A 23,590-nucleotide genomic window follows, 5' to 3' on the forward strand; every position below is an offset into this window, starting at 1 on the left:
GAGAAGGGGTGGTGATGCGGTAATGAATTAGTTAAACTATAGTCACAGCTATCACTGATTTTTAATGGAGAGACACAAACCGCTGGGCAGGGTAAGATGGGTGGTAGCTCGGGGGTTTTGGGGGGGGGGTGGTGCACTACCAGTCAATTTAGACTGGTAGTGCATCATCTTTAAAGACGGAGGATGGCTGATCTGGATAACTCTGCTCTATTAAATTCAGGTCAAGAGTGAATCAGAAATAAGAGGCACCGTTGGCATTTTTGTAACGCCATTCACAAACCAATCCAAATGTACAACTGCTCATACACCAGCATTGTGATGTGTGTGTTGGTCTTCATTGCATCTTTATCGTGTCCCTTGAGGGATGACGACTCATTAGAGTTGAGCTAAACATGCTCAAACTGAATTTCAAATTGGAATGCAGTCATTATGTATTATGTAACAATAGCTCAGTTATTTAAGACACTTAATATATCTAATAATGGATGTGCATGCGTCATGTTTGGGATTTTCTACAAACATTTCCTTGGGGTTATTTGAGCAATAATTAGCGGCTGTGTTCATAATCACATCCAAATACACTGCCATTATTCACTAAAGCTTTGGATAAAAACAATAACACAGTATAAGCATCATAGAATTATTTTTACACCATTGTTAACTTTGTTGTTTTCACCCCCGTCTATTTTGTTGGACAGTTGACTTGTTTTTCAGCAAATGCTGATTATTTAGGATTAAAAGCGGAAGCAATCAAACCCAATTGGGATATCCCTTCTCATATGTCATCATTACTTCTTTTCAAGATGCGCTCTGTTGAGTGCCAAGTTAAATGTCATCTTGGCTCTCCCCTCCCCACTTCCCTCTTTTCTCTTTAGAAGATGTCACCAGTGCCTTAAAGCAAGATTTTAAAAAGAAAAGCCATTATCTTACTGACTATGCTCCATCAGCAAGTCAGACAACTAACATATTCAACCATCTACCTGTGTGTCAGTACATATACACACACACACACACACACACACACACACACACACTTCTCTTCCACAAACGGAGTCTTGTCAGGGGGCTGGGCTACATTTTCACTGCCACTGGAGAGAAATCACAAATGGCTGGATGCCAAATCAACTCCTCCCTCTAAATGACTTCCATGTCAAGATAAGGAGAAACCCAAAAAACCACAAAAGACAAAAATGAGAGTAGAGGCCTCTGGGGAAATAAAATTACCTCTCAGCTCTAATCAAACTTTGACATCCTAGTAAGGTGGGAGCAACTAAGTTTTAACAGAGATTTTTGATGGAGTTTAGGTTACCACACAGTAACTGATGAGCCAAATACAGGCTGTCATACTATACTTTCAAATAACACTGGCATTTAAACAAAATCTAAACTTACACAAAATACTCATGAGGAACCGGATTTTTCCCCACAATGAAAAATTCGAAATGATCCCCGAATGAATTATTAGAAGAGCAGCCCAAGAGAAACAACTACAACAACTTAGATGATTGTAGCATCTGCACTAACTAGCTACAGAATCAAAAACAACAGTTTCATAGTACTAAATAGTCACTTTAAAATAACTAAAAATCAATTCCAACTTAATTTTCTCATAGCACATTTCTTTGTTCAATGTATGACTGCTTATGAAAGCAGGAGCTGGGACGTTCCGCAAGGAAAAAGATGGCAATTATATACATTTCCAAACTAAACTTCAACTGACAAGCACATGGTCAGATACGTGGCCCAAAGAAGCCATGTACCAAGAGCAAGCTAAATGTGTAGAATAACAGACCATCTACATATTTCAGCCATATACCGTTCCACACCTTCTCTAGCACTTTCACAGTCTATAATTTATGATGTTTAATTAGGTTTCAATTCCAGAAATCAACGCACAAATAAACTGTGTGTGACATTTTCAATCTCTTACCACAATCTAGTGTGTGCAGACAGACTAGTTGGTGGTGACCTCTTTACATAGCCTAATACACAGGATTCAAATGTAATTATATATAACTAAGCTAAAAGAATCGAATTTCAGCACCAAGTCAGCCGGTGATAATACTGACAAATGCACAAGACTAACATTCAACCCCATACCATGCACAACTTATCCCCCTCACAGTCCCACCAGAGGGAGAGAGGAAAAAAGAGAAAAGGTGAAAATAATGCTATGGTAAGTAGTCCCAGCTAGCAAAGTGCTGCCTGGAAAACCTGACACGGATCACTGTCATTCTTGTGTGGAGTGACTAGCAGATGGACCGTGGGCAAATCAAGTAAATACTAACAACCCGGTCTACAACAGTGATTTCTGACACGTCCTCTTTTGTCACAAGGAAACTGGCTTTTCAACACTTAACATTTTTAATTTAATTATTTATTTATACATATTGCTTGTATTCATTAGAAGAGGCAGCCAGTTGGTCTGACCACAGGATAGAGAGAACATTTGTGGTTGAGCATAGTGGGTCACTAAAATTGCAGTTTTCTTCCTAATGTTTTAAAACATGGGCTTTCACTAACCTGCTTTTATGAACAATAGTGTGATTTACACATTACAGTGTGTGTAATTGACGTTACAAGATGAAGTCCATCTATAAAGCTCTGATCTTTGTTGAGACCGTTAAGGGACTGTTTTCAAAGGGTTCAGAGGTTCAAATCCAGTCAAATCTGATGGATCAATAATGATCTCCCAAAAAACAACTACAGTCTAAATTTTGAGAGGGACAACATTGACCATTAAAACAAATAATACAACAGCAAGAGCAGAACATGAACGGCTGGTGTGATCTTGACCTGTTCATCAACATGAAACCACTCCAGACTGTCCCAGGTCATCCTTGTGGCATTAACGCATCATCTGGATGCTTGCAGATTAAATTATCCATTAGGAGCAGGGTATTAAGATTGATTGAGAGGACAGACTAGGGAGAGTTAAGAACCTTGCGGGCATTTTATTACAGAGCAGCTCTAAGCTGCATTATATGTTGCTAAGGGAGTAACAAAGAAGCCAGACATCTTGTACCATACCGCACAAGATATTTCTGTGCTAGTGTTTCTCAAAAATCTGTGAATATCTTTCCAATATTACGACTATTACAATAGTCATTTTTCTCTTTTCCTCTGCTCGCAGCATTCATTTCCTCATTCCTACACATCACATTATGTGATATCTTTATTTAAATGATAATGGATATTTAAAAGAGAGATAAAACTACTAATAATCAATAACACATGACAAGGGGATTTTTTAAAGATGATAGAATTTCATTTTCATTTAATCCATCGTACGGTTTAATTCCTTGAGTTAAAAGGGTAACAAAGCCTCTTTGCAATATTGTTGCTTTGAATTAAAATTAAATGTGATACTTGATGCTGTAGAGTGTAATGGGCTTGACTACGGTAAATAGAATAAATTGTATCTCAGGGATGATATTGACCACGCCTCTCAACCAATGTCAGCTGACATTGGCTCCACCTCCCCCGGTGACCCTCATTGTATAAACGTAATACATAATGCATGAATAATACTGTATTCATTCCAAATTTTGATTGTATCCAATTAAAGTATTTAAAACGAACACTACCTTATATATTTTACGAAATTATTTATTTGCAGGTTGAGGAAAAAACCTACTTCTTTCTGTTCTTCGGCGTGGATGAGGGTGGCACCTGGGGTAGGATGGCAGCAGCATCCTTGCGTGGCCTGCCACGTGGTCGCTTGTCTGAGTGGGCAGGACTTTCTGTGGATGTGGCCCCTACACTGCTGGAGGGCGGTGAGGGTCCCTGGTCAGAGGGCTCCACAGTCTTATCCTCTGATGACATTCTGAAAAAGATAAGAAAGATGAGATTGGGATCTTTAACGGCAGGTCATCCAAGCTTGGATAACACAAATTTTGAAACTCTGAAAGACGAAACAGGTGCCAATTATCACCTTGTTTTAATTTATAATCTCAACACGCTTTTAAGGAATTAATAGGAAACAGGAGATGACATGATATATGAAAATGTTAACCCCGAATGTTAGATGAATAAATGTGGGATATTTCCAGATGTCCAGTGTTTCCCGCAGGATTTTTTTCAGCAGCGGTGGTGTGGTCCCCGAGCCCTCTAGGGGGGTCCGGGGGCATGAACATTTTTTGTACCCTTTACATTGGAATGCATGAATCTGGTGCACTTTGAGAGGAGAATATGCACTTAAATCCTATTCAAACAGTCCTGTGTATTACTGTAGATGGGATTATTGGTGTTGTAACTTTGCCTTTTGTGTCTTCATTTACAGATTTTTATATTTTTGTATAGTAATATTTAAACAAAAAATGCCACAACGCAAATATAATCAGGTCCAAGAACTGGCTAAACAGCTGCCCTTCCTTATCAGTGTATCTGATAAAGACAGATGACAATGCAAATGTAATATATATTATTTAACTATGTTACATATATACATTGTGCACAGTGCATCCCTTAAGAGCTTGTACACGCCTTTTAACCTCTGAGCCCTAAGCCATTTTTTAGATGTTTTGGTTCGCCTGGATTTATTCTCTTATTAAGATTGCATTCATCACCCTTATAATGCATAGCTGTCAAGCTATCATTTATTTGGGTCACAACCTGGACTATCAGAATATGTGTGCTGCAGTGATGTCGTTTGAATGTAGGAAATTATCAATTAGACAGTAAAAAAAGAAAAGCAAATAATATCTCACAATTATTTATTGATATGACACAAAAAAGGCAAATTGATTAAGCTTGTTATTGCTTAAAACAGTTCTTCTTAGTCTTGGGCGTCAAAAAGTGATGAGAAAATTATAAAATAAATATAAGTTATACATAATAGAAACTATTCATGATCTTTTAAGAAGTCCTTAGGTTTTTTCCCTGCATTTATGCTAATGACCACATGCTTACAGGCGATTAGCATAAATCCCTAACTAAAATACGCGATGAAAACGGATTTTATATGGCAATAAAGAACAACATCGGATCTAACAGTATGGATTCATTTTTCAAAGTTCCCGAAAATACCTAGGCTATAAATTCCTGACTGGATATAAGCTCCTGTCAAGGCTATGAGTGATCCCAAAAAGAGCGACAACACCCACATAGGCCTACACGCACACACACAATACTAGAGGAAAAACGGCACGGAGGTTGCGGTTTATAGATACAATAAAATGATTGGGCTCAGAGGGTTTTTAACACTGGTGGTCATGTAGCGACACATTTTAACGTCCGTCCGTCCGTCCGTCCGTCCGTCCGTCCGTCTGTCTTAATTTTGGCAGCTATTTTTTATTTAGTCTTAGTCTTAGTCTTTTGACGAAAATGCATATTAATTTTAGTCACCTTTTAGTCATTTTAATCCTTCTTAGTTTTAGTCGACGAAAACAAATTCCATTTTAGTCTAGTTTTAGTCGACGAAAACTAATTCCATTTTAGTCTAGTTTTAGTCACATTTAATAGCCACATTAAACTCCTTTTCTATAAAAACATATAGCTGCAGCCTAATAGCTTAAAAATATATATTTAATTTTAAATGTGAAAACAAATAGGGAGAGCAGGTCAGACTGGAGCCGGACACAGAAACTTCAGCTCTGTACAAACCAACTGCAGCTTCTGCTCTGATCAAGAAGCTGAGGGGCTGATCTCTGAGCAGCTGAGACCAGAGAAACTCTGGTTTTCACTGTTTTCATAGTTAAGAAGCAGTCGGTCACTGAGAGGCTGCTCCACGAGAACGCGCTCTGCTTTCACTGTGTCTCCCTGAGCGAGTGCGCGAGGCGGGGGGCGGAGCTACGGACCGGAGCGCTATCTGGGGCGCACACACACACATACACAAACACACTCACTCGCCCGCTACTGATACTTCATGACGGCCTGATACGATGATGTTTTAAAAATTATTGTGACTTAGTCAACCACCAACATTTTCGTCTCGTCTCGTCAACGAAAATTAAAATAGATTTCGTCATAGTATTTTCAAAGATTCGTTTTCGTTACGTCTTCGTCTCGTCTTCGTCATGGAAAAAAGGTCGTTAACGAATATATTTCGTCATAGTCTTCGTCAACGAAATTAACACTGCTGTCTGTCTCTTCCTCTCTGTCTGTCTCTCTCTTTCCTTCTTTCTTCGATCTTCCGCTTCACTCGCTACTGCTGGAATCAATGTAACTTTGCATCCGTGTAGGGTAGCCTCTTCTTTGATGTTGGTTACGTGACGATGTGCCGCGTGCTGCGCAATTGACGTTACGCGCTGTATATTTTCTAAAAGGAGCTACGTAAAAAAAAAAAAAAAAAAATTAGGAGAAGGATTTTTATTGCAGCGGCGGAGAAAATTCAGCAGCGGCGGCGCGCCGCTGCTGTGTGAACGTGGGGGAAACACTGATGTCCATATATATTTTTAAGCATATTTGATACAGCTACATCTATCGCTCAGACAAATGGGACCACAGTATTGTGTTGGTTGAGGAAGTTCAATAGTTTGTGATGCAATTACGTCTACTCCACTCATTTCTGATAAATATTCACTAAACTTCATCCATTTGTCAGATCCGTTGGATCATGCATCAATACTTTATGTCCTTGGGCATCCACTTCTGACCATATTCAATGGGCTTGAAGTATCTTGGATCTGGTTTATGTGCATATGGTGCATTACTCTATCCAAAGATTCCTACCTTTCGCGCAAAAACACCCTCTTTATCTAAAACTGAAACATGTTTAACTCTGGGCATAGACATATTAATCAACATAGCTTCCGAACAATGTAAGTGGTCTAGAGCGGCAGCAATTTCCACATCTTTCTCCAAGCATTCTGCAAACACTCCACATGCAGATGCTCCAGGTTTTCTATTTCACTGCAACCCACCCACTTTAAGAAAACCCACTACAAACCGCTCAATTGTAAATGCTACCGGTTAGTTGCATTCTACAATGTGAAGTCAAATTATTAGGTGGCTCAAAAAATAAACTGAAAAAAAGACAACGGTAAACTAATGATTGGACAACAGAAACGTTAACAGCCAAAGATTGTTCTATTCCACTTATATTGTATATTTGGGTCAGTTGAGAGCATTGTGGGTAATGTTGCAAAATCAGTGAATAGGACTCAATGTCAGAAGAACACAAAAGGCAGACAACAAATATCTTGGTATATTATAGGGCTGCTCGATTATGGAAAAAAATCATAATCACGATTATTTTGGACAATATCAAAATCACAATTATTTAAACGATTATTAACATGTGCCCTTATTCTGACGTCTAAGCTTTATTTTTGTAATCACTTCCGGTTCCGGTAAACACTGATGACGGCTGCGTGTCTTATTCCTCCGTAAAACCAGGATATCTGTGCGCGGTTATTCAAACCCTTAATGATGGCAACCCTATCACTCTCTGACCGACTGACCGGCGCAGAGAAATGCGGGTCCGGTCTGACCTGTCTGAACAGCCAGGCGGGAGCGCGCTTGAGAATAGCGGTGCACGCCGCGGCCGCTATATGGTCTGCTGCTGCCCTCCCTGCTTTTCCACTCGCGCTGTTTTTTTCACCACCGATCACCACACACACAACTCGCCTCCCTTCACCTTACTGCTGCTTGAGAGTGAGTGCCAGTCAGCTGGGCCGCTGAATGCTTTGGGGGGAGGACTGAATTGCGCAAAATGCAAAATAATCGTTTCAACTCGATTATAGTAGTTTGGAGATCGTTTGACCCCATAATCGTTATCACGATTAAATTTCGATTAATCGGGCAGCCCTAGTATATTATTATTTTTTTGTCAATACAGCTTGTTCATGGGATGACGTGCATACTTTCCACTTCGAAAAAACCCATGCTTCTATGCATCCCTCAAATACCCTGGTCTAGGGACATCACAAGAAACGGTACTCCCAAAGGTTTAAAAACGTCAGGGTACTCTTTTTAACAGTACCAGAGGTACCAAACAATACCCACCCGCCACTGCAGGATGGTTGCCGTGCATTGCATTTCCGGTGTCCTTGTACCGTTCTGTATTACCCTGCCTTCTATTCATGAATTGACATCATCGATTAATAACTGACTAAATGTGTGATTAGCGACAGTGATGAGCAAACACACACACAGACACACACATGTGCTCCTGCAGACAGGAGAGAGGTTCTTCCCGCAGACACGACGCTGTGTTTTAACTTCGTTGTTGCAGAATAAGAAAAGCCTTGTTTATCCAGGAACTTGGATGTGACATCAGCAGGTTATTGTGGATATTGGTTCTGCGTGTGGATGATTGGAGAGGAGCAAAATCACTAGTTGACTGGTGCTGGGAGGGTGCAGCCTTGTACTCAAGTATATAGGTGTGTGCGTGCATGCGTTATTCAAATGCGTGTGCAGTCTCTGCTGTTTTCTTACAATCATTGAGCTATACCTGATAACTGAAATCTGAATTTTTCTACATGACACTGATCTATTATATTCTGTTATATGAATAGTGTTTTCTTTTTCTTTTTTACTTGAAGGCGATATAGTCATGGTCGTTTCTGTATGTTCAAATATTTTCTATAAAAAGGAGCGTATGTTGAAGAAAATGGGATTTATTGTTTATTTGCCATGTTATCGAATTAGATGACGAGAATCAATAAGTTTTCAGCAATCAGTATCGACTACTACATTTTTGGAATGGTGGCACCCTGGTCCAATCACATGGTCCAATCACATGTCTAATAGTGACGGGCCATTCTTCCATAAGGTGTATTTTTTCCAACCCTTCCTGTGTTGTTCATTGTTATATCTTGCAAATGACATTTAGCATCAAATTGTGTCGCTCCATGATTTACAGAAGTTATGCATGACGAATCATGCTGTTGACCAAATAAGGGATTTCCTAGGTTCAAATTTCTAACCTTTATTAAATCTTATCTTGCATCTATCATATTTTACCAGCCACTGATTGGAAATCTGTTTGGGAAACGTATCTCTTTATTTTCCAGACTGGATTTTCACACTGTCCAAAACGGTCTTCTCCAAAGGTCATCTTGCTTTTTGACACTGCAGTACAAAAGCCATACCTTAATGATGATCATTGGCCATTTCCAATTCCAATTAAAAAAAGAACTGTATTAATAAGGTGTCGTGACAGCAAAAACTGCCATAACAGTTGGCAAAGATTCTAAATGTCTCTTGAACTTTACTGGAGAGACTCAAACAAATATTCCTTAATTTGGTACTTCTATGAAGGTGTTCAGCTGCTTTGAAATGTGGTGACTGCAAAGAGCACATTGTTTGGAGCTCAAACAATTGGGTGAACTCCGTGCCATGTATGAACGCATCTGTGAAATGTCCTTTATAACCTCTATATTTCTTGAAGTTTTGTCTGTAATTTGTCATTTGTGTTGTGCCAGTATCTTATTGAATCTTGTTAAGATCGAGCCTCTCTCAACAAGGTAGTGCAGCTAAGACTTTGACTGTGCTGCAGGCAAGTGATGCAGCACAAATCATATTTTGCACTTAGAGCTTAACTGCTAAATGGTAAAAAAGTGCATATTTTTTGAGTTTCTGGGTGGGATGTGCTCCAAATTGTAAAAGGACGTTTCCAGTCAACCAGTTCAGAAGACTGTGTGACCGGCCCATCCCTTTTATGACAAAGGACCAACACTGTGTCTACAATAGATGCATTTCAACTGTTTTTTTAGTTGAACATCTCATGGTCAACTAACACACATGAGATGCACATGACCATCTCATGTGCATCTCTCAGTACAGATTGTCAGCATAGCAGCTCATGAATTGTGCACCACTGTGATTCAAAGCATTTCTCTTCTTCTGACTTACGTGCATAACAGTTGATCAAATATTTTACGGCCAGCAATGTTAAAACGCTTATTTCACATCAGGACTGCATCTGAACCGAATCTAGACAGTGACAATTGACTACAGCTGTAGCTGTTGTGCTGTTTTCACGACATGAAATGTAGACAAGGCCAAAGTTAACAGTATTTTTGTTGTTGCAATAAATGAAAAAAACAATAGCTAGAATGAAAGCGAGTGTTAATTTAATTTCTCACATGGACAGTACCATCTAATGGGATGCTCATGTTGGTTTGCCTCTACTGATAAGAAAGTCACTAGTTGCCAAGACAGATTTAACTGTTTGATAAAGCCCATGATAGAGTGCATTGTGGCTGTTTTTGGTAACTTTAGTAGATATGGGTTCAACCGTTAAATAAGAAGTCAGATAATAAATATAAATGTATGATGTCAACGCGACATTGGTGATTAAAAATTTCTGATTTTTGGTCCATGATCTCCAATACTTGATTGTATACTAAGATTGAATATTTTATGTCTAACAGTGTCTTGTGACATGGTAGTAATGCAGACCTATGCATAAAACCCTAGTAAAGCCTAGCAGGGTTGTGACAAATATATTCTGATAAATTACTCATCAATAAGTTATTCGTAAAATATTTATAAAACAGATATTTCTTACTTATTTGGTTTACATCTGACAAAGACAAAAGGTAGCCATTTTTCCAAATCATGTTCCTTTTTGAAAGCAAACTACCTCTGTAGAGCAGAGGAACCATGCCTTCAACATAGAGTAAATGCTAGAATCTACACCTAGCATATCTTACTAGATTGTTTTTCTGCACCAACATGCAATTACATCAGACTACATTATGACTAATACTTTGGATGAGTCATGATAAAGTCAACTTTTGCATTTCCAGTAAAGCAGAAAAATGGTTTCTCAACAATGGTCGACCAGATTTGCATCATTACGCTGTGTCCTTTCAAATGTAGCTTATGGCCCATCCGTACAATACGTGATTATGATTTGTTGTTTGGTCCCACATTACATACACTTGCTCCTATCATGTTTTTATACTGAACCGTTATTTAAAGTCAGTGCTATTGAAGGCAGAATTTCACTGTGGTTTGGGAGGACATTGTATTGGCCTGGGCTGATTACCACATTTTGTATCACTGGGCCAGGAGAGGTCTCGTGTTTTTTTGCTGTTCGATATCGTGGAACTAATACCATCGTCTGCTGCTGATCTGTGGCAATTCTCCCTTTACTCCTATGTCTATATTGGCCTCCAACAGCCTCCGGGCTCTGTGGACAGATGGCGGTCGAACAACACCAAACTCCACGAGAAATAGTCATTATAGCAGTTCAATTGTCAGTGCAATTATCCAGACAATACGAGTCAGGGCTTACATCTTCAGATCAGGAGCGAGGACAGGGGCTAACGCTGCTCCCAGACCACTACACGGGCTATAATACTGTGGAATACAGAGCATTTTAAAAGGAGGAAAGCCTCCCTAGAAAGTGATGCAAAGAACCACTCGAGGCAGAGATCTGGTGACTCCCCGGCAGTCACGACCACCATGGGCACAATTGCTAACGTTAGCTTTTGTTAACTCAAGCTGGGGCACAAAGCAGCTGCACACAGCTAACGATAGCTAGCCTGTTGTGTTGAACTCTGTCGCCTTTTCTTTGGCGACCACAGACACACACACAGAAAGTACGATTGACATCGATGTGACAGGAGAAAGGCACAAAGGAGCAAATACATCTTTTCACAAGACTGCGGTTGTGATTCGACTGGATTCGGATTTGATGGACAATTTCCCGGTGAACTTTGAAAGAGGCTCCCTGAGCAAACAGGTTACCTATGGATGCAGTGAGTTGGCCAACTCATCGCCTCCACCAAAAAAAACACACCAAACCTTCATGCTTCTGCCTCCCATTGTCCCACAGCTGACGGTATACTCTACTGGGTGATGGTAAACTTTACTTGCAATCTTTTACCACAATATCCGTGAGCCCACCTCCATCTGGATACAAGGCGATGATGAGCATTTGTGCCCAATACACACACACACATACACACATATACACAAAGGCTCGGTCTATTCAACGGAACGGAACTGTTCGGCTGGAACTACAATGCTAGGCTTAAAGTGAAAATGACATGCTATACAATGACGTAAGCTTTATTTCTACGTTCTGTTATAAACAAAGGGTGATTCTGAGCGACTGGTGCTTTTAAATGTGTTTTGAGCGATTAAAAAAAGTGGCTACTAGCCCCCTGCTCCTGGCTACACAGCGCCCATGGACCGCTCTATTGAATGTTCCCTTCCGTTAAATAGTCTGAGTCATGAGAGCCGAGGCGGCGACAAACCCCCAACATCAGACTGGAGGTGTATACCGTCGGCTCAGCTTCACTCCAAAAAATACAAGGGAGAACACCACACGAATGTAGCCGGGATGAAAAGCAATTAAAACTCCTCGGCGGGTCTTACCTTCCAGCCCTATGAGTAGCGAATTATCCTCTTCATGTCCAAAATACTGGGAGATGAAACGTCGCACTTATATCAACCCCCAGCTAGCTAGCAAGCTAACCGCGCTAGCTAGCCTCTCTCCAATGAAGCAACACCGCAGTTCTCAGAAATGCATCACGCATATCATTATATTCCAACGCTGCGATGTTATTCCCAACTTTGCCCATTTGATGGAAGGGCGGATCATGTAAATCCAGCGGAATGGCGCTTCCCGTGCATTCGGAGGCGGTGGGGGAGAGATCACTTTCCTTTCTCCAATGACAGCTGTCGTCGCACGAGTTGGGGTTATGTAGCTAGTTGGTGTTAGCCACCCAAGTGTACGGCCAACAATTCTACCATTTACGTGCGGAGGAAACGGAGCCAGGAAAATCCAAGCGGCTGCAAGAGTCGGTAAAACGCAACTTTAGAACGCGAACCCCGGGCGAACGCACGGTCAACGCTGGGTTCCGACCGCTTGGTTGGCAACTGGTTCTATTTTCTTCAGCTGCGACCGACGAGCTGCGGGACCAAGCGGCCAGTTAGGAGACTCTCGCGGCCAGCCTGCCACGCAGCACCCGCCGCCCCCCGAGGCATGTAGCACCAAACATTAGCTCGCCAGAAATACTACCCCGCCTGCCACCGGGGCCGAGCCGCGAATTTACCCCGAAAACAAACCACAAAATTAAGTTGAAGATGACGCTCCGGCGGACTCTGTAACGGTGGCCATATCTAATGATAAGTGGCACCGCAGCACAGCCCCTCTAGGCTCCTCGGAAAAGTAGACCCACCTACCTCTGCCAAACACTACCGCACGCGAATCTTTCCCTTCATCGACGCGACTCGTCGACGGAGCGGTGTCCGGTGAATCGATCAGCGGATCGGTACCGTCGATAAGCACACGCGGGGGAGATAATCCCACGGAAAAAGCGTTTGGCAATTTCTTCAAAATACTCTCTGACCCTGCGGAGGGATACGGGCATTTAGTAAATAAAATAATGGCTCCGGAGAGCTCGAAGAGATGGAGTCTGGATTCTCACTTGAGCTGGAGGAGGATCGTGTGGCTCCTTCGGCTGCTCATGCAAATGTGAGTGGAGTGAGTCCTGCAGACTTCAGCCTCCTCCAGGGAGAAGGGAACACAACACATGAAGCATCTTAAACACGCAGAGGTCGGCTCGGGCCTCCAGATGACACCCAGGGTGGCGGGCCGACCAAGTGCATCCCATCGCCTCCCGGCTTCTCCTGCTCCGGCCGGCCCGAGTGCTCAGTAGCCTGCAAACAGGCAGACATAGTGTACATGCAGGGGTTAAATTTCGGAAAAGCCCCCAGGGGTCGGCTTCCAGTGGCTGTACATAATATGTGGTAGAGCCAGTGAGCGATTGGTGTTTACATGCATTTGTCTACTTCCTTTTTGGGGGGATGTTGAGCTTTTTATTTTGTAACTTGCTGAGTTCATTCGAGTGAAGCCCAGAGAAAATGAACGTGGAATAAACATAGGCCTGTCCCTTTAAATGTTAAGCCATGCTACACCATGGTACCACCTTCTTAGACTGTGAGCTCCCCCTGCTGGCCAACACACCACAAGCCACACTACGTGTTTACATTTTTTTTTTTTTTTTTAAATCAACATGACTAAAGGGATAGTTCACCCAAAATGTTTAAATTACTCTTGGAGTTTGAGGGATAAGCAGTGTTGCGGGCGGATCCAATACAATTGAGGTAACTTGGGACCACTTGGGACGATTTTTTTGTTCATCACATAACTCATTTGTTCATGATATGGAAAGAGTGTCTATTTGTTTACTATTCAGCTATATCTGAGTAACCTAGCACTATCAAAAGAAATAACTAGAAAGGGACTCAGAAGAGAGTAAACCTCAGATGAGGCCCAACAGTCCCCTTATCGAATCAAATCTGAAGTCACTAGATCTGAATTATGATCCTAAGCATGCCCAGATTCTTTTATCAAGATCCAAAGATTTTCTCTGACAAATCAACAATCCTGGATTTGATCTGCTCCCTCAGTCAGATCCCTACCAAAATTGGTTCTTCCTTTGGTTATGACCTACCGCTCCACAAAACCTTCATGGACATCGTTTGGTTATTTTTTGCGTAATCTTGCTAACTCACAAGTAGACACAGATGAAATGGGAGCACCACTGTGCGTTTCTGTGCACTGTGTCATCTAAGGTCTTGATTTTGGGTCAGTGGTGTTGCCTGATGTGTAGAAGTGTGAGACGCAGCACTTTCTAAGAGATGACCTTTGAGCTGGTGTTTGTTTACACCTCTAACCACCATTGACCTAATTACCTATAGAACCACACCAAGCTGCTGTTAAGTGATGCATCAGTGATACTCTGGAGGACCCAGTGTAGACAGTGTAGCTACTACTCTCCTGGGTCAAGTTACTGCACTTTCGTCTGATGTAGTAAATTATCTTTATACTAGAACTGATCTATAGAGATTTGTTTGACTTCGGAAAATGAATAAAAGGCAATTTTGTGTTTCTTATTTGTATTTATTCTTGGATGTAGATTCAAACATCAGTTTTTTCATTCAAAAGCACTTTCTACTAACAAAAAATTACAAATATACACGTCATTGTAAGATTTACCAGTATATCATTTGTTTTATACATGGAGAACAAAGACTAAAGCTGCTGGTTTCTTTTTAAATAGCCTCAAACATGTTCCTTCAGGTGTTGGGATGTGTTTTGGTAAATTACAGACAGAGGGCAGCATGACTCTGTTTTACTCAGCGCTAGGAATTACAATATGATCAAACTGCCAATTAGAATTCAACATGATAAAATGCAGTCTGTCTGTGTTTTTCTGTCTTTTCTGCTAGTGTTCATCTAATTATTCAAGTTATTAAACGTATCAGTACCCGGTTTGTGGTGAGTTTAATTCCCTCTTCTCAAAAACTCAATATTGTGAGATATTTGTGTAGGAAATGAGAAGATCAGAGTTGGAGCATGTAACAAGTCACATGTAAGGTCCCAAAGCTAAAGCGTGAATGATGTGCCTCATGAAAACAGCAATTTCCACAAAGTTTCACCGATTTGGAACGATATCCCATCTGAATTCATTGTATGAGATCTTTTTATTTAAATCTCCATGTAAATTCCTAACGTAGGTTTATATAATTATTAGCAGACAAATGTGCTTTAATACAGTAAGTCATCCCGGGCAAAATAATAAATAATTACATGCTGAATGAATACATGCTTTAGGAGCTCTTTTCTGGTTGTTCAGCTTAATTGATGCCCTTTGGCTATCAGCATTAAGGACTAATTTTTCGTATAATACAAAAGCTCTATAACTGGGAGATAAAATAATCTTCTTTTAAAGCTAATGACCTGCGCTTTTCTGGCCATGCAAGTCATCATGTGGGTGTAAAGTCTTGAGAAGCATCTTATTTGTGTTTCTGATATTTTATAAAATTACTGCTTTCTCGTTATGCTTTTTTCCCCTCATGGTGATTTGATTCCATGCAACACAAGGATTTCACTGATTACAAGCAAAGTCTGAAATTGTATGTGTTGCAAGGCATGTTTATCCATACAGAGAGAGGTGGCTTCTAGAGGTAAAGCATTGAAGTTGCTCGGGGTAGGCAAACAGCAGCTGCAGAATAACAGGACAGACAGCTACCGGGTGAGCAGATGGATCATATTCATATAATAGGAGAGACGAGAAATATGATACCAGATGCCGGGCTCTTTGTCTTCAGAACAGGTATTGCACAATCCAAGCTCATATGAATTCATTGCACAGCGAGATAATACTTTTTTCCCCATAATTACATGCAGCACACAACTCTCTAGTATGTTGTAATAAAATGAGGCTCAGTGTGAGTGCTGAAGACCACAGAGAGTACACAAACTTCAAAAGGCTCCGGGATAGGGAATCTGTTTGAATCTTTAATTTCAAAGAGATAAATGTTTAAATATTTCAGAGATAAATTTGCATCATAATTTCTTCTGACAATGGGGAGTTTAAACTCAGTGTGGGATGACTGTTGCTTACCTTTAAAAAGAGAGGGGCTGTTCATTCATCACGGTCTCATTAAAGAACAAAACTGCGAACTTTTTGACTGGGGATTATTAAACAGGCAAAACTGGTGGTGTAGGTGGATGTGAGCGAGAGAGATGGAAGGGGAGAGAGACAGTGTCTCTTCTGGCCGTATATCTGAAATCTTTGTTATTTCACTGGGGCCTGAACTTTTCAATTTCCACTGCTTTTAACTTCTCAACACCGAAGACTATGTGTATCAAATGTGCTTAGATGTTATAAACAAATATTAGTCAGCTGTACAGACATTGGTTTGCTGTGTAGAGCGGGTCGTCCACTAACCAGAGGGTCTGGGGTTTGAGCTTAGTCTCCTCCCTTCAGCATGCTGAAATGTCCTTGGGCAAGACACTTAATGAAAAATTAAAAATACACAAATTAGTAGCTGACAGGGCCCATTAACTACTACTGTTAACAAAACAAGCCATTAGCTCAAACAACTGACCTTACATTTAAGGGGAGAGATATAAGCTGGTTAATCAGACCATCTGGAAACAATGGGTGGGAAACAAATAGACAACAAGTAAAACTTCATGGTAAGAAACCAGAAACCCCCACCCCATGCAGATGCAGCACTTGGTCTTATCCATTTTACTGGGCCTCTGTATTAAATAAGACTCCACCCTCAGCTTCATCTTTTGGCCAAACCAGGCGGGAAGACTCATGCAGCAGATGTAGTAAGAGAACTCACTCAGTAAAAGTTATACTGAAGATAAATTGCTAACCAGCAGCAGATGTCAAAGATCACCAGCAGAAGTTGGGGACAGATCATCAGTTGTGTGCCTGTACTTGATTGCATTCATTTGGCTTTAAACTTAGCTATGTCCTGGGTTCGAGAGTGTCCATGGTTTTATTGTTTTTGTTGCGATAGATCATAGAATGTTTTAGCCTTTATCACTGGACACCCTAACCTAAGGAATTTTTTGGGTAATTTTGTGTGACTTTGAGGTTGACCTTTCTTAGTCCTTATGAACCATGACGGAAATTGATTGTACCCACTGAATTCTTTTTGAACTGATAAAATACAGGAAAATGAATCCCAGCTTTGTTGGAAACCCAAAAATGGATATTGAGGCGGAGGAGATTTTCTATTCTTCTGACTTTTGCACAAGCTTTAATGTATAAAGGCTTCTGAATGCGGTCCCTACTTGATGAACAATTCTATTGCCCATGGCTGGAGGAGCTAATTAGAATCTATTTATAATCAGAGGGGAATATATCCAAAGAGCTGAGAGAGAGAGAGAGAGAGAGAGAAAGAGAGAGAGAGATAGAGAGAAGAGAGAAAGAGAGGGGGCTAAAGGGGAGTGGGTGCCGTGAAATCAGTGTGCATTCTGTGATATCTGAAACCAAGAAGTTCACGTCCAAGGCGCCAGACAAAACCAAATTAACATGTTCACACCAGACTTCCTTCTTTTCCTCTGGACTGGAGCAGCATCAGCAGTTTACAGGAACGCTCTTGAGTAACACGAGGGCATAAGGGCGCTGATGAAGAAGAATCACTTTAAAGTTTCAGAAACTTTTTCACAGCAGCTCCTATTCGAGTCATGTGTGAAGCTCTCGTGGGGGACGGCTACACAGAGGTCCTCATTATCAAACCATCAGAACTCATTTGCCAATGATGATATTAAGATACTTCTGCCTATCAAATGAGAAAGATTGTAATTACGGTCTGTGCATCTCTCTGACTATAATCTTAATTTGCAATTGGCAGTTTCATCATCAGGGATTCAGACCAGGAACGGGCCGTGCGTTGCTGCTTTTTGCAAAGAACATGAGCATGTTGTTGTCTCACTGCAGCCAGCCACTTGTGTTAATGCAGTGATGTGACCCAGAGCCGACACAAAAATCCAGTGAGTTCAGTGCCCCCCCCCCCCCCCCCCCCCATCATCCACACAAACCAAGGCATTAATGGTCTGATTCGACTTGTGAATCACTAAAACACCCAGTCACATGGACACAGGCAAAGTGGGACACAAGCATGAGTCGACAGATCAATACACTATGAGTTTCCGTCACATTGACATTAAAGGAAAAAGCCAGTGTCTATTTAACCCTCTGGCATCCACCTATTCATCACTGACCATTTACAGTAACAGAACTCTATTTATATATATTCCATACATCCTCTCATTTATATCTGTAAATAAATAAATCTGTGATCAATTAGTGTTACAAGTTATTTACGGGCATACATTCAGCACAAATACAAGTTGATATCTAAAAAAGTATTGTAGTTTAATTTCTTCCATATTTCTGATTAGTTATGACTGAAGATTTGTCTGTGTCACAGTTGTCTGTGTCATTTTCCTTGTATTCTGGCTTTTTGGCAGCTTTATACTTCAATGAATTGAAAAAAAATTAGAGGTCAGACTAAGTTTAAGCTGAAAAAAAAAATGCATGAAAACTCAAAGGTAAGGGTACAAAAATAGTACGAACTTAATAAGAGCCTCTGATCCACTTTCAACCTCCTGGTTTGCTAAAGCAACAATTCTCTGAGTGAAAATATACCAGCACATAAAATGTGATGTTTTGTTCTAATTAATAATAATCATTATTGTTAAAGCACTTTTCATAGCATGGCATGCAGCTCAAGGTTTAAAAACAGAAAATATATGAAAAAAAGGGTTAAATTGATGTCAGATTACAATAAAAGGAAATACATGATGGAATCAATTAAAAACAAGAGTGCTACAATACTTTTGAGCAGTTTTTTCAAACGTGTCAACAGAGGATGCATTTCTAATATGTAGTGGGAGATTGTTAGAAATCTTTGGTGCATAGTTACAGAACGATGCTTGGCAGTATTTCATTTTGCAGTTTGAGCTTGTTGAACAAGACAGCTCTCAATGACCCCAGCATGTGGATAGAGACATAATCTATTTTTAAATAAAAGTGAGATGTCTTCTCTTTTCTTAGTTTTGGTTTAGATTGTAACTGCATGATTTTGAACAAGTTGCAGCCAGTCAATTATTTTTTGGGGGGTGAGCCACGAAAATGGTAAAATGCATTATGTCGAAATCCAGGCGTGAGAACATGAAATCATGGGCCAGTTTCTCAGCAGCCTTTCAGGGTATTACTCTTGTAATGTTTCTTAAATGATAAAAAGGCTATTTATGTAATGTTGCTGATGTAGCTTCTAAAATCTAATTCAGAGTCCGAGATGGTTTGACAACTTTTCTGTCTCTCTTACTTGAAATGCCCTTCTGCTCCAGTGAGGACAGACTCAGGCCCTGTCCACTTTCACCACCAAAGAGCTGGAAGGCGGTGGGATTTCTTGCAGACACACCCAAGAGACCTTATTAAAGCCAAGGATAAATCCCACTCTGCTCTGTCACACACTTCATACCAGTACCCTCCCCAAGAGTTCTCTAATATCCTGGAATCTCTGCTGCACTTGAAGTCCTCAGGGACGCAGAGAGCAGTGCACAGGGTGATTCAGTGAGCCAAGGTGAGATGCTCCTCTGAAAACTATCGGTCATCTCTGGCTTGGGTCAGAGATTATTTCACCTAAATGTCCATTGTCAAAAGTAAAATAAATATGGCGAGGGCCTTGTAATGCCAGATGAGCCATAAGCATTAGCACCAATTCCTGCATGAAAGAGTAGAGCAGCAATCTTCCATGTGAAATTCTTTACCGCAGCATCTTTATCTCACGTATCCCAGAAAGTCTCATTTGGTCATATGGCTCCATAAAGCAGCCGCTTTGTTCGGTTGTCTGACTGCGATAAGGCCTTACGTAATGCCGTATGGAATTCTTCAAGCCTGCTGCAGGGTAGTAGAGACAAATTCATAGGGCTCAAGTTCCCAGATATAAGCCCCAGAGAAAGTCTGTGAGACGCCAGAACTGGTGCTCTGTCCTCGAGCTGTATGAGTGAATTGAAAGTGACAGAGAATATTGAGTTGGGCTTTGCCATTAGATCCCAGGCTAGTTGATGACACATGGCCCTCACTCTCATGCGTGAGGAGGGGGGTGTTGTGATGGAAAACATAGAATCTCACCCTATCACCCCAGCCATAGACTGTAAATAAAGATGGCTGACACGACCACTCCCCAAAAGTGAAGCCAAAGTGTCCCGATCTCCCCCTGGTTGTTGGTTGGTGATCGGTCTTAAATCCAGCTACCTCCGTGTTATTGGATGGGACATAGACCTAGACTTCAAACACATTTTTTCAAAGATGGTTTCTCGGATTGTAGGTACTTCTTATCACGCTGCTGTATGTTCATGTGCTAATTTTTCTGTTAAGTCTTGATTAAATGAGTTGTTTGATGCTTTAAAGAAAGGGTGAAATGTCATGAATGACAGCTGAGACTGACTCATGATTGGTCCAGAATCACTACTGCATCTTTATTGGTGCAAGTGGTCTTTAAGTGAACTTTAGTGGTGCAAGTAGTTTTCAATTGTGGGTAGCTTTACTGCCTAGCTGTTACCCGCAGTTGCCTGAAGTCTTTATGCGGAGCAAGGTTAATTTCCTCCATAGGTGAAGCATAGATGTGAGGGTCAGATCAATATCATGTTAAAAAGACTAAAATATGTCCCAGAATGTTGATGAGCGACAGATCAGGAGGTGAATCTGTACAGATCGACATATTTATTCATTACAATGATTAGACATGACTTGAGCTGTGATTTTGGTCTTTAGAGGTATTTTCTCATTGTACATGTCAAGATTGCATTCAAAGCACATCATAACATATCATTCTGCAGTATGGTAAAATAAATTGAGTAGAATATGTTTTAATCTTCTAATAGTGATGGCAGGTTTACACACTGAATCTTTCAGAGTTTATGATCATGGATGATGAACTTAATTATATTCATCAATTGATTTATTGGTTTTTGAAATTAAACATTTCTGTTTATGGACTGTTGATGTGTATAAATAGAGACACTTGGCTGATCCACTCAGTCCACTTGCTGTCTCTTTCCATCCATCTGTTTGTTTTCCACTCTTTTGATTGAAAGTCTGCACTCTTCATGACTTCAAAAATGTCAATTCCAAACAACAAACTTTTGATAATTCCCCTCCATTTAGCCTATTATGACAGCCACCCGAGATGTTTTCCTAAATAATCAAAACAAATCGATGCATCTGTGTCTGTTCTCCATGATGATGAGAATCCAAATGCATTGAATATTCTCTACACAGATCTTTGACAAACCTATTGGTGCAATGCTGTAACATCACAGCACATTTTACACTCACGCCAATATCAGTGTGCCAAAAAACTGTCAAATCATCCCTCAATTCTCTCCGCTTCTATTTATTTATTTCCTCTCTCATATGAATCCTGGTAATAAGCTTGTCCTGAAGGGAGAAATCTATGACAGCTTGTCTCATATTGAATACTTGACAGGAAATACAGCTCATACTTTGTGTTATCATGCTGTCTTTGTTATTAAGCTGTGTGTTTACATGGCAATGAGCTATGATGGAGTGTGGGTTATCTTTTGGAAGTGATTTACCGACATTCATATTTCTCCTTGTTGCTTGTCTAAACTGGGGACAGTGTCAGACATAATAGAGAGAAAGATTAATCACTCTTTAAAAAAAAAAATAAGGAGAGGAAAAAGAAAAACAGATGCTTTTAACATAAGTTATTTTCATATGTTTAACTGATTTCCGTGGAGGAAGTTGAAATATGTCTTTGAAGGACAAGCATCCTAAAAGAACTTCCTACATCCATCCAGCCATCTGCTTATTGAGCCTCTCCCAGAACACACTGGGTGAGAGATGGGGTACATGCTGGGCAGGTTGCCAGTCCACCACAGGGCTAACGTAGGCCCCAGTAGAGCCAATTAAAGGCTTTGTGTTTCAGTGGTTCACCAAATCTCCACTGAGAGCTCTATAGTCGCTGTATTAAATATCCCTTTTTGCATTTGAATAATCCACAATTGTCCACAAAGCTTTAGATTCATTCTGTTGCTCGATGAAGGGATTTTTTTGGGGTTATGCATTGTGATAAATAAATGTTTCAAGTAATAAAACATCACATCCCAACTGATGGTAACAGCGTCACCGCATCAACCTCACTGATGCAAGATGGCAGCGTTTCTATTGAGGATATTGTGTCTTCATTTATGGTTAGCGGGAGGAAGTGGAGACGAGTCGGACATCTTTATATACAGTCTGTGATTGAGTTACATGAAACAATGCCACAAAGAAATGTAAGTTTTATGTATAGCTGTTTTGAACAGATGTCATGTTCTGAATTTTTTTTCCAGTTTATTTCTAATGGTGAACAGAGACAACTTCCAAAACAGGATTTTTTTCGTCGTTAATCTCTAAAGCAATGCAAGTCATTTTTTAATGTTTACAAGTGTCGACCCCTCTTGCTCCTGTAGTCGAGCACATGTCATTCAATTTATTCACCATCAAAAAGAATTCAACTTTTATTGAATTCCCAGCCAACTATTGTGCACCATGGAGGAGGAGCTAAGGTCTGCAGCCCAACCCAGGTATCCTTATGAAAGGAATGTTTAACGTTCTGCAGGCTCCCACATATAAATCATACATCAGGGTCTATCTGCTATTCTTTATATTAGTACCTCCATACTTATGTGACAGAAACTGGGAATTACCAAATAGACTAATTGGGATAATTTGGGTAATTTGAACAACGCTACAAAAAAAACAGTCAGAGGTCCGAACAGAGAACCCTTGTGTTTTCATGTGTTTTTATAGAATTAATTTGACATTCCAGGGGAAAAGGCAGTGAAATAACATGAAATGGGTAAAAACTATCCCAAATTCAGGCGCTGGGCCGACTGAGAGGCTGCTGAATAAGTCATGCCGTCCAAGTCCATTAGGGAATTGCCAGAATTTGCTTTGGCACCACCGAGGCATCACTTCAAAGTTTGATGAGGCAGACTGCACGCATCGAAAACCTGACATTTTTTTTTTTCATGTAATTTGAACTAAAGTATCTGAGATGGCAAGTAAATGGTGTAAAATTATCGTTTTCAATTCTTTATTTCTTCACTTATTTACACCTTGCGTTAACTGACAAAGCCGGAGCTTGATGTAATGGAAAAGTGTTGATGAAAACAGTTTGGTACCTGTGAGTGCGACTGTGACACACAGACAGACAGAGCTCGACAGAGGAAGAGAAGGGCTTCTCAGATTCACCTGCTGACGTTCTGCAAAATAAAAAGCTGCCCTGTAGTTTTGCAGATCACAGGCTCTTTGAGATGTTAAATATAATCTCAGACATAAAACAATAAAGGTTTCAT

General features: G+C 40.5%; 1 protein-coding gene across 13 annotated transcripts in view; it reads right to left on the bottom strand.

The window, feature by feature from the left end:
• Positions 1–13,247, bottom strand: part of kmt2cb (lysine (K)-specific methyltransferase 2Cb) — a 61,695-nt gene extending 48,448 nt beyond the window's left edge. For 12 of the 13 annotated variants that reach the window (XM_053438470.1, XM_053438475.1, XM_053438474.1 and 9 more), the window contains exons 1-2: positions 12,277–13,042; positions 3,638–3,826 (exon numbers count right to left, since the gene is read on the bottom strand). In XM_053438470.1, coding sequence (XP_053294445.1) covers positions 3,638–3,825 — 188 coding nt within the window. In that variant the 5' untranslated portion in view covers position 3,826; positions 12,277–13,042. Of the gene's footprint in view, positions 1–3,637; positions 3,827–12,276; positions 13,043–13,086 lie in introns of those variants that run through there. The other variant, XM_053438463.1, reaches the window with a different exon arrangement.
• Between the last annotated feature and the right edge of the window lie 10,343 nt (positions 13,248–23,590).

This window comes from Pleuronectes platessa, chromosome 13 (assembly GCF_947347685.1).
Source record: "Pleuronectes platessa chromosome 13, fPlePla1.1, whole genome shotgun sequence".
Taxonomy (NCBI): Eukaryota; Metazoa; Chordata; class Actinopteri; order Pleuronectiformes; family Pleuronectidae; genus Pleuronectes; species Pleuronectes platessa.